This window comes from Bufo gargarizans, chromosome 1 (assembly GCF_014858855.1).
Source record: "Bufo gargarizans isolate SCDJY-AF-19 chromosome 1, ASM1485885v1, whole genome shotgun sequence".
Classification (NCBI taxonomy): domain Eukaryota; kingdom Metazoa; phylum Chordata; class Amphibia; order Anura; family Bufonidae; genus Bufo; species Bufo gargarizans.
The window spans coordinates 575,615,608-575,633,246 of NC_058080.1; the positions used below are offsets into that span (position 1 = coordinate 575,615,608).

The following is a 17,639-nucleotide window of genomic DNA, read 5'->3' on the forward strand; positions in this document are numbered from 1 at the left end:
GAAGCCTAAGTCAGTTTTTTGGGGATACTATCTCTTCTTGTGGAAAGTGTCTTAGGCTACTGTGCTTTTCCTTTTCGGTATTGAGATCCGTCGTAGGATCTTAATATTTGAGGAAAACGCTTCAGTTTTGTTCCTATTCATTGTCAATGGGGACAAAACGGAACTGAATAGAGTGCACCAGAATGTATTCCGCTATGTTTGATTGCATTCCTATGGCGGAAAGAAAAACGCTGCAAGCAGTGTTTTTTTAGTGCGTCATGAGACACAGAGCGAGACGGATCCGTCATGAAACAGTGTAAGTCAATGGTGCTAGATCAGTTTTCTCAAAGACAAAAGAAAACAGATCCATGCCCTATTGACTTACAATGGTTTTAGTGCTGGATCTGTCTTGGCTATGTTAAAGATAATACAACCGGATTCATTCATAACGGATGCAGACGGTTGTATCATCCTAACGGAAGCGTTGTTTTGCTGATCCATGATGGGTCCAGCAAAAACGCAGAAGTGAAAGTAGCCTTAGTCGGTGTGAGGAGACTTATACGCCATACAAGCGCCTCTGGAATTCTGGAAGAATGGAGTCGAAGGGATACAAGCGCTTGCTACAAGCTCATTTGCATCCCTTTTTCTGCTTTTACAGAATACCTAGAAATAATGTCAACATGACATGAGGAGAAATGCTAGCTCCTATGTGGGAACCCAGGCCCACCTTTTCCATCCAGTTTATTTTTATTGTAATAACTGAACGATGAAAAAGAAGGATTTATTGACCCATATAATGGCAAACGCACAGTCTCCTGTCCTCCAGCCCGCACTGCGCTACAGAAGCTGCGACAGGGCACCGTTCACACCTTCCCGCCGGATCTAAAGTTTTACAGATGTCCGTGAAGTACATTCAATATTAGCAGATGGGCGTGTCTGAGTATCACGTGGCACTACTTCCAGCCAATGGTGGGCGGCGGTATCGATCCCTCTGCAGGCGCTTGCAGACAGCAGTGAGAGGCTCCGGAGCACGGACGGCTTGCGGACGCTTGTGAGGTTCGGGCTCATGGACTGAGCTCCAGCAGTATGACACAACAACCCAACGGGGCCGTCAGCAATGGCATCCGGCAGCCGAGCAAGGGCCAGAAAGAGGTCAAGATTGTCATAGTGGGAGATGGAGGCTGCGGGAAAACGTCTCTGCTCATGGTCTATGCCAAGGGCTCCTTTCCTGAGGTGGGTATCAGCCTGGCACTGCCCAGTTACCGATGGCACTTTCATGAGGGCATTATACTATCTGTATGTTGGTAGCTGTCAGGACGCAGTGTGATACAGTATGTGTGGTGTAGACAGTGCGGAAGACTGTATCCTCTGACAGGCGCGAGTCCGTGTATTACCCGTGTAGGGTGTACATGTGTCTATATACCTGTATTACCCCTGTAGGGTGTACATGTGTCTATATCTCTGTATTACCCCTGTAGGGTGTACATGTGTCTATATCTCTGTATTACCCCTGTAGGGTGTACATGTGTCCATATCCCTGTATTACCCCTGTAGGGTGTACATGTGTCTATATACCTGTATTACCCGTGTAGGGTGTACATGTGTCTATATCTCTGTATTAACCCTGTAGGGTGTGTGTATGTGTGTGTGTGTGTGTGTATGTGTATGTATGTGTATGTATGTATATATATATATATATATATATATATATATATATATATATATATATATACATATACAATCTCTCTCACTGGTGAGTGTCTATCTCTGTATTACCCCTATAAGGGGGGTGGATATAGACACATGTACACCCTACAGGGGTAATACAGAGATATAGACACTCACCAGTGATATAGGATAATATATATACACACACCCTACAGGGAAATGGACATACACTAGTGATACATATACATTATACAGGGATATGGACACACAATAGTGATATATACTCACTAGTGTGTTTCTATATCCCTGTATTACCCCTATAGGGTGTATATATATCACTGGTGTGTATCTATAGCCATGTATATGTATCACTGGTGTGTATCTATATCCCTGTATTACCCCTGTGGGGTGTATATATCTATCACTAGTGTGTGTCTATATCCCTGTATATATCACTGGTGTGTATCTATATCCCTGTATTACCCCTGTGGGGTGTATATATCTATCACTAGTGTGTGTCTATATCCCTGTATTACCCCTGTGGGGTGTATATATCTATCACTAGTGTGTGTCTGTATCCTACCATTAGAACTGTATACACAATGAGGCACCTGTATTGCTGTGCCTCCCTCTATATTATAACATGCTGATATCATTTCATGGGAAGCCATTCACGATTTGAGACCATATGTATTTTGCAATTGGCTAAATGCGGACACCATCCGTGTGACATCTGCATTTGCGGTCAAGAATAGGACATGTTCTATGTTTTGGAGCATGGACATAGCCGGTGACACGTCTGTCTCTCACAGATGCAGCACAAGAATTGGGATCCCGTCCATTGCATGTGCCGCCACTGCACCCTGTACATAGACTGGCTCATGGGCTGGGATCAGAGCAGCTTCTTATTGTGGGCAGTTGTCTGTGGTTTTCTCTCACACGTCAAGACATTCAGTGCATTTCCACCCCAAATCCACACGTGTCGCTTGTGGATCTCGCCCTTTATATTGCACAGAAACAGTTCACCTGCTACGGATTTCTAAATCATATCATTTTCCACGCGGAAAGAAAAGCCAAGTGTCCACAAGGTTTTTCTAATCTCGCTCAGTTCATTGGTGCGGTATTGGGCACAGTTTTTCCTCATGAAAAGCCTTAGGACGCTCTCCCACGCGCAAGACTTTGTTGCAGAACGTTTCTGTGACTAGAAATTCGCTCCATTCATCTGAAGGAGACTTTGCAGGAATCTATGTGATTGACACCAAAATAACTCATTCAGATGAATGGGACTGATTTTCAGTCGCAGAAATTTTCTGCAACAAAATCTGCAGCGTGTGAATGCCCTTTTACTACGGTCAGTGTCGTAAACAGGGGAATTAGAGTCAGAGCTTCACCAGGACCACGATCGACCCCTCCCTGTAAAGTTCTCAACTGTATGTCCTTACTTTATAGAAATGTATAATAAATGAGGAACCTAACCCGTCCTGGGGTGTTACTGTCTGCCCTCTTCATACATGTGTAGGGGCAATGGGATCAGACGGGAGCTGTGATGCACCACTCGCAGAAGGCATATGGGGGGGTTAGAATCTGCCAGAAAGTTCCATCAGATGCGGTATTGAATGGATATCCTAGAGGAGAACATTGCTGTAATAAAGTGCCGTGTGGTGGCACCCTGGATACTATTACCTCTGGAGATTTGCCACCTGGGTTTCTGAGTCAGGAAAAAAATGTACCGACTCCAGCTTAAATATTGAGGGTCATTTATGGAAAAAAAACTCCCACAAAACTACGACAAAATGTAGTTGCGCGCTGGGGAGTGGCGGGGGCTTGTTGGGGCTGAGCAAATTCACATTCATGTCTGGAAACTGGTGAGTGCAGTAGTTTTTAACCCCAAGCATGCGGACTTCCAGAGTATACGCCTAATTCATGATGAGGCGGCCAGGCTGTCGGCTGGACTGAAACCTCTTCATATAGCGTTTATGCTGGAAACTGGTTGGATCCCATTCTAGTCTGCGCCGATCTGGCGGTACATGATTTTGACGGCGATGCCGGATAAGGTGAGCTCCGGTAGTCTGATCCTCTGTCTCCCAGAGCTACTGTGAGCTTAGATTATCTGCATTTCCAGGACATACATACATAGCTTTTCTAACTCTTTCAGAGGACAAATTCATGGAGTTCTTAAATTAGGGATATAGCAGTGTTTTCCAGTTATTAAAGGGGTTGTCTCACTTCAGTAAGTGGCATTTATTATGTAGAGGAAGTTAATACAAGCCACTCACTAATGTATTGTGATTGTCCCTATTGCTTCCTTTGCTGGCTGGATTAATTTTTCCATCACATTATGCACTGCTCGTTTCCATGGTTCAGACCACCCTGCAATCCAGCAGTGGTGGTCGTGCTTGCACACTATAGGAAAAAGTGCTCCCATGGTCCTGGCCATCAGAGAGGCTGACTTTTTCCTATAGTGTACAAGAACGACCACCACTGATGGATTGCAGGGTGGTCATAACCATGGAAACGAGAAGTGGAAAAATGAATCCAGCCAGCAAAGGAGGCAATATGGACAATCACAATACATTAGTAAGTGCCTTGTATTAACTTCCTCTACATGATAAATGCTGTTTGCTGAAGTGAGACAACCCTTTTAGGTGCATTGCATATTTACTTACAGGAATTTAGAACATTTCAGGAATTTCAGAAAATATATTCCAATAGATATAGTTTAAGTACCATCTGAGTAGCCTGACTACCTACCTAATAGTAAGAAACTTATTACTAGATTCTTGGTCATCTATGAAGGAATCTGAACTGGAGCGGGATAAAGTGCAGGAGTCGGAGTCAGAACTTTGGCTTAGGCTACATGCACACGACCGTTGTGTGCTTTGCGTTTCGCAAATCGCGGATGGCGTCCGTGTGCGTTCCGCTATTTGCGGAATGGCACGGACAGCCTTTAATATAACTGCCTATTCTTGTCCGCAAAGTGCGGACAAGAATAGGACATGTTATATTTTTTTGGGGGGACTACGGAACCGAGCAACGGATGCGGACAGCACACGGAGCGCTGTCCGCATCTTTTGCAGCCCCATTGAAGTGAATGGGTCCGCATCTGAGCCACCAAAACGGCTGTGTGCATGAGGCCTTAGACTCCACAACCCTGGTGAGAATGCCATGCAGGCAGAACTCTTTATGCCACTTTATGCCAACTGTGTAGTTATGATCTCTTTTACCCCGTGGTCACAAACCCACATCTGCAATTGTTTTGCAGTCCGCACGTGGCCAGCGCGATGATAGAAATGCCTATTCGTGGCTGTGGACAAGATTAGGACATGCGCTATCTTTTTTGCAGGTCGCGGAACAGAACTACGGATGCGGACAATACACTGTGTACCATTGAAACAAATAGGTCTGCAATTTTGGGGATTGGGTGCGGAACGGGTGTGTACAAGTGAATGGACCCCAAGATGATTATCCCGGGCAGTGTTTGGGCGCTCTCTGTACAGTACACTCCATGCCACAGAGGTGGTCATACACATACTTTTCTATGACGGCATAATTTTAACTAAATTGCACGATTCTGCACATCCTTCTAGAATAGTATTTTATATGATATGGGGTGGCATAGGAAGAGTTAAACAGGGCTGGGCGCTTCGCTAGCTGCAGAGCACAGCCTAACACCTAGAGAATTGCTGGTATTCGGGAGAACAATTTAGCTGCCTTCTTTCCCTCCTCAGGAATGCTTTAAATCTACATTTCCCGTGTAAGTTTAGCGCCACGCTGTAGGTGGTTGGGCGCTTTGTGCCGTACTGTATGTGGTTAGTGAAGCACAGACGTCGGGAATAAAGACGCATATACAAAGTGCACGGCTCTCAGCTGGGATCCCGCTCCTTCCCAAAAAGCCTGGCCTTGTCAGAACTGAGGAGGAGGGTTCTGCACAGAGGTTTATTATGTGGAAGGCGAGTGCCTCTTCTTTCTTATTCCCCAGCATGACCTGTAATTGTGGGGGTCTGTTCTAGAACACTGTGCTTTCAACGTGCCACCTTGTTTTGTGACGTACAGGTTACCACTGTGAGAACTTGCATTAATACGTGGGAATTAAATAAACTGCCTTACATAGGCTTTTAAAAAAAATTGCAGTCTTTACACGTAGGTATAATCCAATGGTTGCAAAATGCTGGCTGTTGTATGTGGCCACGTGTATTGTGTAGGTAGCATTATTTGGGACTGGTTTAACGCGGAATTTCCTGCTGACGGACTCCTTTACACTCAACTTCCCAAGCCCCTGTGATCCAGTGCTACCGCTGCAGCCAATCACTGGCCTCAGTGGTTTTGTGCCGTCCATTGCTGAGGCCAGTGATTGGCGGCAGCAGTATACAGGACGTCATAGTGTCATCCAAAACATTACATCACAGCTGCACCCTAGTGGAGAGGACAGAGCGGCAGCACTGGATCAAAGGGGGCTCGGGAAGGTGAATTTTTAATGTATGTTACCAGCCTCCCTGTAGTTTGCCAGAGAGAAATATTAGCCAAGACAACCCCTTAATTGGGTTTACCAGTATTCCTATATTGACCTATTCTCACTCAGGATCAATGTATGATTGGTAGAGGTCTGATTCCTGGCACCCCCAGTAATGTCACGTTTATGCCCAACCTGCGGCCCTCCAGCTGTTGCAAAACTACACCTCCAAGCATGCACAGACAGCCTACAGCAGGGCATGTTGGGAGTTGTAGTTTTACAACAGCTGGAGGGCCACAGGTTGAGCATCCCTGGCCTAGTTGCAACTCAGTCCCATTGAAGTGAATAGGCCTGTGGCAATACCAAGCTCAGCGACTATGCCATGTACAGTAGTGCGCTTGGTAAGTTGTAAGGAGGCTGCAGTGCACACCGGAGCGCCGTGGCCTCTTCAAACAGCTGAAGAGCCCTATGTTGGACCCCCACCGATCAGATATTGACGACCTATCCTGAGGATAGGTCATTAATATAGGAATCCATTTTACACTAGCGTTTTGGCTTTCCATTTGTGAGATCCATTCAGGGCTCTCACAAGATGTCCAAAATGGATCAGTTTTGCCCTAATGCATTCTAAATGGAAAAAGATCCGTTCCGAATGCATAGGTTTACCTCCGATCCGTCTCCATTCTGCTCTGGATGCCTGCAGCGTTTTGCTGTCTGACACAATCTGGCACAATAGAAAACGGATCCGTCTCCCATTGACGTTCAATGGAGTTTAAGACTGATCCATCATGGCTATAGAAGACCTAATACAACCGGATCTGTAAGCGTTTATGCAGATCCATGACGGATCCGCAAAAAACGCTAGTGTGATAGTATAGGCTACTATACCATATCCTGGAACTGACATCCATGGCATACAGGCTGGGTCGCTGTAAGGCATCTTGTAGATGACTGTGAGGCAAATGTTGGATTTGCAAGGTTCCAGGCCTTGAAAATACATAGAGATGGTTGGCTCTGGGGTCATCTAGGTAGGGGATTGGTAGAGACACTGAGCTATGATCCTACCGCGTTTCAGGTAATGTAGGCTCGTTATAAGAGAACAATACTTACTGGAGCCTGCTATTTGCATGGATTAATACTGAGACTGGTAGGAAGCAAAGTTCATTGCTGCTAGAGATAAGGCTCTTATCACAACCTGTACTCATTGAAGTTTCGGCCTCAGGTCTTGAACTCCTAGTGTCTATTATACAGGTAAGAATTTGAAGAATGCAAATATTAGAGCTATCATGGTCATTGCTTTGGTGTGATAATTACTGCAAAGCCTGACATTCAGGAATCGGGTTGTTGATGCCGCGCACATTGGCACTTTGTGTTCTCCCCGCTTCAGGAAAGTTGTGCAGCAGGTTTGGGCGGCAAGTGAACATTTATTTCCGGAGAATACAAATTAGGATCTCTTACAGACCCGTGTGTCTGTCTTCCTGCAGGACTCGCTGATCCATTGTACATCTTTTGCAGAAGATTTTCTTGTTAATCTTCTAGATGTTTACCAAGGGAACAGAATATATATATTTAGCATATTCACATGTAGTATATAATTATACCTTGTATTTATTGTGTAGGTGTTCCAGACATCTCCATAAGGCTACATGCACACGACCGTTGTGTTTTACAGTCCGCAAAACACGGATGGTGTCCGCGTGCGTCCCCCGAAATTTGCGGAACGGCACGGACAGCCATTAATATTACTGCCTATTCTTGTCCGCAAATGGACAAGAATAGGACAGGTTATATTTTTTTGCGAACCACGGAACGGAGCAACGGAGCATCTTTTGCGGCCCTATTGAAGTGACTGGGTCCGCATCCAAGCCTCAAAAACAGTGGCTCGGATGCAGACCAAAACAACGGTCGTGTGCATGTAGCCTAAGATGTATATAGTAAATCAGTGACCGGAAAGGTAGTATATGGTATATATGTTTCATCTAGGATTCACACCTGTTCATGGTAAGGGACTCTGGGGGGGGGGATGTATTATTTGTGGTGGTTTCTTTGTTTTGTGAGCTTGCGCCAAATTTATGAAATGGCACACAGTAATATATTTGGTGCACGTGCAAAGTGGTGAGTACACTTATTATTTTTGTTAATATTTTATCTTTTCATGGGATAACACTAAAGATTTGACACTTTGATACAATGTAAAGTAGTCAGGATACAGCTTGTATAACAGTGTAAATTTGGTGTGCCCTCAAAATACCTCCAATGTCTAAACCGCTGGCTACAAAAGTGAGTACGCCCCTAAGTGAAAATTGCCAAATTGTGCCCAAAGTGTCAATATTTTGTGCGGCCACCATTATTTCCCGGCACTGACTTAACTCTTAGGCATGGAGTTCACTAGACCTTCACAGGTTGCCACTGGAATCCTCTTCCACTCCTCCATGACAATATCACAAAGCTGATGGAAGTTAGGGACCTTGCACTCATCCACCTTCCATTTGAGGATGCCTGACAGATGCTTCATAGGGTTTAGGTATGGAGACCTACTTGGCCAGTCCAGCACCTTTACAGTGTTACAGTGCATGTTGGCATTCATGGTTCCCTCAATGAACTGTAGCTCCCCACACTCGGCAGCACTTATGAAGCCCTAAACCATGATACTCCCGCCACCATGCTTGACTGTAGGCAGGACACGCTTGTCTTTGTGCTCCTCACCTGGTTGCCGCCACACACACTTGACACCATCTGAACCAAATAAGTTTATCTTGGTCTCATCAGACCATCTGCACTGTGGATCACACTTCACTTTCTTGCAGCCTGAGGGAGAAATCTGCCTTAGGGCTCATGCACACGACCGAACTGGCCGGGCAAATTGCGGTCCGCAATTTACGGGCACCGACCATGGGGCAGCTGCATGCGGACGGCGGACTCATTCACTTGAATGGGATCCGCATCCGACCGTCCGCACCGCAAAAAAGTAGAGCATGCACTACTTTTTTACGGTGCGGAGGCACGGACAGAAACACCACAGAAGTACTCTGTAATGCTTCCGTGGGGTTCTGATCTGTGCTTCCGCACCAAATACAGTTTTGCGGACCCATTCAAGTGAATTGGTCCGCATCCGTGATGCGGGGTGCACAATGCCGGAGCCCTGTGTATTGTGGACCCGCCGTATGCAAGCCGCAATACGGCCACGCGGGGCAACGGCTGTGTGCATGAGCTCTTAGGTGGATTCAAAAATGCTTACTGCCTAGTGCCAACTGTAAACTTTAGTAGCTGAGTGATAAAGGTTTAAAGGCTATGTACACCTTCAGGGGCAAATTATTTTATGATCGCATCTAACTCATTTTGGGCTAAAAATATTTTTTTCAATTGGTCTTTTGTAAAAATATTGAGCCGTTCTGTCACAAAGGGTTAACTGCTTGTCTAGCTGTGTGAATCCTACTTTCACTTTGTTCTGGTTGTCTAATAAACCTCATCTCTAAACTACCAAAAGGTCATAAACGCTTATCTTACTGATAATAATGTGGGTTAAATAAGTACTGAGCAATAATGAGTGTTTGTAATGTTGGAGAGCTGAGATAAGGAGCCATCAGCTGAGCTGCCTGACAGAACAGATCTTACTTCTCAAGGCTGAACAAATACAGTGGTTCAAATTTTTTTATTTTTTTTTGTTTACTTCAAAATGAGTACAATATAATAATAATAATATTAAAAATAAAAAAAATGCTCCAGAAGGTGACTTTATTCTCTGGATAGGTTATCAGTACTGATCGTGGGGGTCTGACACCCGGGACCCCGGCCATTCATCCATTAATGCTTTATGCATGTACATGATATGGGGTTAAAGGCCCCCATACACATTAGAATGTCAGGTTAGGCCAACATTTTTAGGGAGCTCCTGTCTCCGAACAGATTGTCGGGCTAGAGAAGGATTAGATGAAATTAATATTTTTGCCTGATATTTTTGTTCACCAGGGAGATCAGCTGCCACCATAAGTCTCTGACAGCAGCGTTCTCTACTCCCCCATTAAATACATATACACATTTCACTGAGCCGAATGTGTATGGGGGAGCGAGTTGGGCAAGACTGATTGTGTGTGTGTGTGTCCGCTCTAGAACTTTAGCAAAACCCGTTACCGCCCCAGTTGCCCATTTACGGAGAAAGCATTTTGCATCTCTTTTGGGAGTGCCCCTTTGCTTAGAGTCTGTTGGGTCTTGCGTATTTAGCCTGCCTCTCATCTCCCTGCATGTGCTGTCTGAAAGACAATCTGTTGCCTGTAGCAACCAAAGTACAGCTTTTATATTGCCCATATAAGTCAATCGCAGCATAGCTTTCATTTTACTACTTCACTTATTACAATACTGTAGACTTTTATGTTTACCAACATGTGGCTCTCCAGCTTTTGCAAAACTGCCTGCAGCAATCAGGTCATGATGGGAGTTGTAGTTTTGCAACAGCTGGAGAGCCACAGGTTGGGAAACATAGGTCTACAGTATTGTCAGAAGCACTGTAGTAAAATGAAAGCTGTGCCATGATTGGTTCTTATTGGCAACAGATAGTTTGCCTTTTAGGCTACTTTCACGTTTTGGCTTTCCGTTTGTGAGATCCGTTTGCATTCTAATACATTCTGAATGGAAAAGGGTCCGCTCAGAATGCATCAGTTCAGTCTCTATTCCGCTTTGGAGACGGACACCAAAACGCTGCTTGCAGCTATCTGACACAATAGAAAACTGATCCGTCCTCTATTGACTTTCAATGGTGTTCAAGATGGATCCGTCTTGACCATGTTAACGATAATGCAAACGGATCCGTTCTGAACGGATCCATCCATGACTGATCCGCACAAAACGCGAGTGTATAAGTAGCCTTAGACAGCACATGATGGGAGATGTGAGGCAGAGTGAGAAGCAGTGCCTCAGTAGTTCGTTACATTAGTTGTGGGGATTCACTCTGGTAGGCAGGTTAGCGGACGCAAGATAGTGGCAAAGGACTAGGTTGTAAATCACTCTTCAGTGTTTGTTGTGTTATGTTAAGTGTAAATAGTCACTTTTTTAAAGATGGTTTTTTTAGCAAAGTCCAACCCAGCCTTCTTATGAGTGGCTTGCACCGTGCAGTGAACCCTCTGTATTTACTTTCATGCAGTCTTCTCTTTATGGTAGATTTGGATATTGATACGCCTATATCCTGGAGAGTGTTGTTCACTTGGTTGGCTGTTAGGAAGGGGTTTCTCTTCACCATGGTAATTATTCTGTGATCATCCACCACTGTTGTCTTCCGCAGGCGTCCAGGTCTTTGTGCATTGTTGAGGTCACCAGTGTTTTCTTTCCGGGGATGTACCGAACTGTAGATTTTCCACTCCTAATAGTGTAGCAATTTTTCGGATGGGTTTTTCTATTTTCGCAGATGAAGGATGGCTTGCTTCACCTGCATGGGGAGCTCCTTTGACCACATGTTTACTTCTCAGCAAAATCTTCAAAATGCAAGCACCGCATCTCGACTTAACTCCAGGCCTTTTATGTGCTTAATTGAGAATGAAATAATGCAGAAATTACCCACACCTGCCCATGAAACGGCCTTTGAGCCAATCGTTCAATTACTTTTGGTCCCTTTTAAAAACAGGGTGCCACATGTAAAGGAGCTGAAACTCCTAAACCCTTCATCCAATTTTTATGTGGAGCCCCTCAAATGAAAGCTAAGTCAGGACTTTATTTCCATGTCCATTATATAACTATAACTTGAATATGTTCTAGTAAACAGGTAATAAAAACAAAATTTGTGTCAGTGTCCAAATATATATGGCCCTAACTGTAGCCAGGTAGGGCTGATAACGCTGACAAAAAGCATGCCTTTCTTCTTCTATTAGGTCCTGCTTGGCAGGAAAAGCAACTGTTAAAAATATGCTAAGGAGAACTCAGACGGATTTATGCCTTCTGAGCACTGTTTCTGCGACGCCCATGTAATTATACTGCTGCCCTTATTCTAATAATCAAGCCCCCAATTCCTTTGACAGTGCTAGACGAGACCCCTGAGACGGCGCGTGCGCACTGGACTTTTTCCGTTCCTCTTGACTAGTTTATTCCTCTAGTGCGCACGCGCCGTCATAGATGCGCGGGATCTCAGTCAAAGGGATTGGGGGTGTGATTATTAGAATAAGGGCGGCAGACAGTATAATTAATGGGCTTTGCAGAAGCAGTGCTCGGAAGGCATAAGCCAGTCTCCTAATTCTCCTTTTGCTTATTAGCATATTTGTAACAGTTGATTTTCCTGCCAAACCGGACCTAATAGAAGAAGAAGAAGAAAGGTATGCTTTTTGTCAGCATTATCAGCCCTACCTGGCTATATGCTTACACCAGGTGACAGAGCCTCTTTAAATGATCTGGCAGAGTGCTGCTCATACAGCATGTTTCTCTCTCGCTGCCCGACACAGATCTGTGTGAGATCGGTGCAGGCAGGAGAGGAGATTCCCACCTTCCTCTTTCATCTTGAATGTGCCCTGCTGCTTTATTCTTGACTAGAAGTCCCCAAGACATTATGGTCCCTTCAGCTACGTGTCCCAGGCTCCCGTTAGGCTACACTTTATACAGGTACAGATGTCTTACATGGATGTCTCCCTGGCTGAACCCGAGGTTAGCATAGCTGAAATGGGGCCACGTTACAATGAAGTTGTAAGGGTCCGGCTCTTTGTTAGAACACCGGCGCATGGCTTCCAGTCCACATTGATTGTCATTGTCCTACAGGCACGTGTAAAGCCTGCGCCTGTTATCTGCTGTGACTGAGTGGAGCGAATGAGTTACTCCTGTGTATTCGCTGCTGCATTGCTCTGTGCCCTTTGACTCTAAAAACAAATGTCTGACTATTCCTCTTCCCATCAATTTACTCCCATGAGCTGTCCATACCTGCATGTAGCACGCAGGAGCTTACCAAAACTATTAACCTCCTCTACTCTAGACCCCAAAGTGTTAATCTTGACCCCTGCACTTTATTAAACCTCCAGGATTTAATAAGTACAAATTATTTTTGTTGTCTAAACCTGGGGTGTGTCTTATCGTCCTGGACATATGGTATATAGATGTGAAGGCCACCTGCACACGAGTGCGTGTGAACACGCATAAGATCCACATGAATTTACATACGTGGATATGTGTGTGTTTCTGCAGCATATACGCACCAAAATCCGCAATGTCAAAGGGTACTTTCACACTAGCGGCAGGACGTATCCGACAGGCTGTTCACCCTGTCGGATCCGTCCTGCCGCTATTTCGCCAGACCGCCGCTCCGTCCCTATTGACTATAATGGGGACAGGGGCGAAGCTCCAGCACAGCACGGCGAGAGGCCATCAGACTAAAAAGTCGGACATGTCTTGTTTTAGTCCGGCCTTTCGCCGTGCTGCGCCGGAGCTTCGCCCCCGTCCCCATTATAGTCAATGGGGAACAGAGCGGCAGTCCAGCGGTACAGCAAAATAGCGGTAGGACGAATCCGACAGGGTGAACAGCCTGTCGGATCCGTCCTGCCGCTAGTGTGAAAGTACCCTAACAGAGGTTTTTGGTGCGGATTTGATGCGGTTTTCCCACAGATCTCGTCCTTCCATTGAAAAGGGTAAAATCTGCAGCTAAAACCACAGACATACTTGACTTGCTAGAAATTTGGAAATCCACAAAGTGTACATGAGATTTGTGTAATCTGATACACTTTGTTGGTACTGGACTCCGCGCAGAAAAACTGCAACGTGTGCAGGTGGCACAAGGGTGTATCCACACTTCCCTATTTATTTATTTTTTTGTATGCTGACCCATTCATTTCCATGGAGCTGCAAAAAATGCTCACAGCATTTTAAGGACAAGAATGGGCATTGTTACAATGGGTCCACTCTAAAAAAATAAAATAAAAATAATGGATGCAACACTGATGTCTGTATTTTGCGGATCACACAATACATATGGTCGTGTGAATTATGGATCGAATGATTATCGGATTTACCGATATTATCGGCCGATATTGAGGATTTTGAACGCTATCGGTATCGGCATCTATTTTGCCGATATTCCGATAGCGTATGGGGAACACAGATCGCGCTGCTGACAGCGCTCTCCGTGTTCCCCTAAGCAGCACAGGGGAGAAGGAAGCATTGTCTCCTCCCCCTGTGCTGCCGCTGCCGCCAATGAGAGGAGGGAGGAGAAGGGGAGGGGCTGTGGCCACTGCGCCACCAATGAAGCTTAATCTCTTATTTTTTCATATACAGGAGGCGGGAGCTGCAGGATCACATAGTCGGCTCCCGACCTCTATGAGCGGTAGCTGCGATCCTCGGTTAACCCCTCAGGTGCCGCGGATCGCAGCTACCGCTCATAGAGGTCGGGAGCTGGCCATGTGATTCTGCAGCCAGCTCCCGCCTCCTGTATATGAATAAATGAGAGATTAAGCTTCATTAGTGGAGCAGTGCGCCCCCCCCCTAGCCAAGTATTAGACATTGGTGGTGCAGTTCCGCCCTCCCCCCCCCCCCCCCCAACCTCAGTATTAGACATTGGTGGTGCAGTGCACCCCCCAAGCCCCGCCAGTATTAAGCATTGGTGGCCAGTATTAAGCATTTTTTTTAAAATAAATGTAGCCAGGGGCATCTGCATATTTATTTATTTGTTTATTATGTAGTATATGCTTGAGAGAGTTGCACCTTCAAGTGTGAATGCACTCCTATTTTATCTTGCCCTTCCTATCAAACAGACCGACTTGATTAGGTGGCACATATAGGTGTGCTTGCTTGCTCTTCCTCTCATTGGTTGCTGGATGCACATAGAGGTGACTAGGAGCAGCACACTGTATGTGCAGAGTCTGCGCTCCTGAACATAGATGCCTAATGGCATAGGTAGGTTTCGCGCAGGACTTGCCTGACCTGAGACCACTTTGACGGGGGTAGGTGGGCACAGATGTGTTTTGATCAAAATATATTGGCTAAGAGTCTGTAGGGGGAAGTGCCAGGTAGGCCCTCCGATTTTATTGCATCAGAGTGAGGGCTTCATCCATATATAATGCTTGCATCTATTTTGTTAGTGCATTATTATCATCTTTCTTTCGTTCTTCTTTTTTTTTTTTTTTTTTTTTTTTTTTAATAAATGTGGCCGGGGGCATCCGCAGATTTATTTATCATATCGTGCAGGATGTTTTTATCTTAGTTTGTTTTCTCTTTTCTGTGATATTTGTAGTAATAAAGTGAACTTTTAGAGGAGGAACTGTAACAGTAAGAGCTGTTCTTTCCCCGTTGAGAAGACATTGACCATAAGGCGCCAGTTAACCATTTGGTAACTATTCTATTTTCAGCATTCTAGCTGGATACATTTGGGCTTATTAGCTCTCGTTCACTAAGCTTTTGTTCCAGGGTACAATGTGAGCAAGAACTTAGAATTTTTTTTTCTTATAATATTTGTAGTGCACGCTGTAGTTTGGTTGCCAGCAGTCTTCAAGTATAAGATCTTCATCTGAGATGACGAAAAGCTACAAGAACTTCCTGTCACTGTCTGTTGCTTTGACCACAGTCTTCTCATACAATGTCTGCTCAGATGTGTACAGAGATGCTTCTATGCTCAACCTCCCACACCCTGCCTAGACCCTAGATGGCTAACCTCCGGCACTGCAGCTGTGGTGAAACGACTCCTGCTCAATTAATTTCTATGGAGTTCTGAGAGCAGCTAAGCAAGTGTACATCTTGGGAGTTGTAGTTTTACCACAGCTGGAGTCCCAGAGGTTAGCCATCAGAGCCCTAGACAATATGTGTTGAGCAACCAGAAATGGCAGTAAGGATATCTAACACAATACTATAGTGGTTCCGAGGATCTACCCTGATCAGGAAGCATCTTCATGTGACCTGTGGGGTTCTGGTCTAGTTAGACCTTGCCACATGTGAAAAGATTCAGTAGACCAAGTGATAATTCACTGAAGGCTCTGCTCCTACTGGGCTTTGGTGTCAACTCCTGTTCAGTGATTGACAGCTATCTTTATATATACACTCGTGCAAGGAAGCTGCCAGTCAGTAGGACTGTCCCATGACTACTAAGCCCAGGATGAGAAGAGGTTTCCCTAAAGAAATGACTGGTCCTACTGAATCCTTCTCCTGCTCTATACCATGATTCCATGGACTGCACTACATGGTGAATGGTTCCCTTTAAGTTTTTTTATTACGCTGCTGCTTCTGTTCCCAGGTTTCGAGGCCCTTGAATCTTGTTTCAGCGAGTTTTACCTAATTGCTTTTGGTTGTTGAAATGGAAATGAAGCTGCCAGGTTTTCTAAGTTTAATGGCTGTCTTTCCACACAAGGCTTATTTTGTCTTCTCATCAGCAGTAGCAACGGAAGTATTTATGGCCATTATAGTGGAGCTGGGGGAGATTTATCAAACTGGTGTAAAGGAAACTGGCTTAGTGGCCATAGCAACCTATCAGATTCCATCTTTCATTTTCCAAAGGAGCTCTGAAAAATTAAAGGTGGAATCAGATTGGTTGCCATGGACTAAGCCAGTTTTGATAAATCGACCCCATAGTATCTGGTACATAACTGCAATTCATATATGGATATGAGACAGATGTTCTGCCACAGAATGTCCTACGATGTTCCGTCACATGCTGAGGAAGAGGTTGCATCGCTTGGGAGGGAGGTGAAAGACAGACCCCCACTGGTCACATATTGATATTGGACCTGTAACCTCTCCTGACATGTCTGTTCTACCAACTAATTGCACCCCCCCTTGTAATAGCTCTGCAGCATCTCGCCTCTGGTGCTCCAGAGCACCATTACAATATTATTACTGCTAGAAGTTATGAATTACCCGCAGTGTTACTGGTTGGGGTTGTGTCCCTGCCCAGTTTGACCTCATCTAGTCAGTGCTGGCAGTGAGACTGTGCAAGGACACGCCCCCAAATGGTAACGCCAATCTGGACCTTCATTGCAAACTGTTAGCAATTCATAACTTGAAGAAAAAATGACGGAATGGTACAACATAAAGTCACAAGAATAGATGCTCCATAATTATTACATGGGGAATGCATAAAGTTGCTAAAACAGAAAAACAGACCTGTCAGGAGAGGTGGTAGGTCCCCTTTACCTGGGGTAAAAGCTAGAGCCCTTTTGAAAATGAGCACCATGTTTGCCTTGTCTAGAAAATGTCTATAAATATGAACAGCAGTAACTGAGCCGAGTTCTTTAGGACCTTTATAGTTGTTATCCACCTGGACCCCATGCCTTGTTCAGTTTACTTTAGCTTAGCTTGGACCATATCTACATTCAGTTTATTATATTACTTGATGTATTAGCATAGCGAGCCCAGGAGAAGCAAGTGGAGGGTGGGTGTGGTAGTAACCTCTGGCAATGGTAGCTGTACACATGGGTGATAGGGCAACTAGAGATGAACGAATTTCATATTTTGAAATTCGTTCACGCTTCGTTTGGTGGTAAAAGGCGAATTGCGTTATGGATTCCGTTACCACTGACCATAATGCAATTCTAGGACGGAATGCATAATGGAATACCTTTTAGAGGCATTCCGTTATTCATTCCATCATAATAGA

At 45.0% G+C, this 17,639-nt stretch overlaps 1 protein-coding gene across 2 annotated transcripts in view; it reads left to right on the top strand.

Moving 5' to 3' along the window:
• The first annotated feature begins 971 nt into the window (after positions 1 to 971).
• Positions 972 to 17,639, top strand: part of RHOF (ras homolog family member F, filopodia associated) — a 68,658-nt gene continuing 51,990 nt past the window's right edge. Inside the window, exon 1 of one of the 2 annotated variants that reach the window (XM_044290523.1) lies at positions 972 to 1,212. In XM_044290523.1, the coding sequence (XP_044146458.1) occupies positions 1,066 to 1,212 (147 nt within the window). In that variant the 5' untranslated portion in view covers positions 972 to 1,065. The remainder of the gene's footprint in view (positions 1,213 to 17,639) is intronic. The other variant, XM_044290531.1, reaches the window with a different exon arrangement.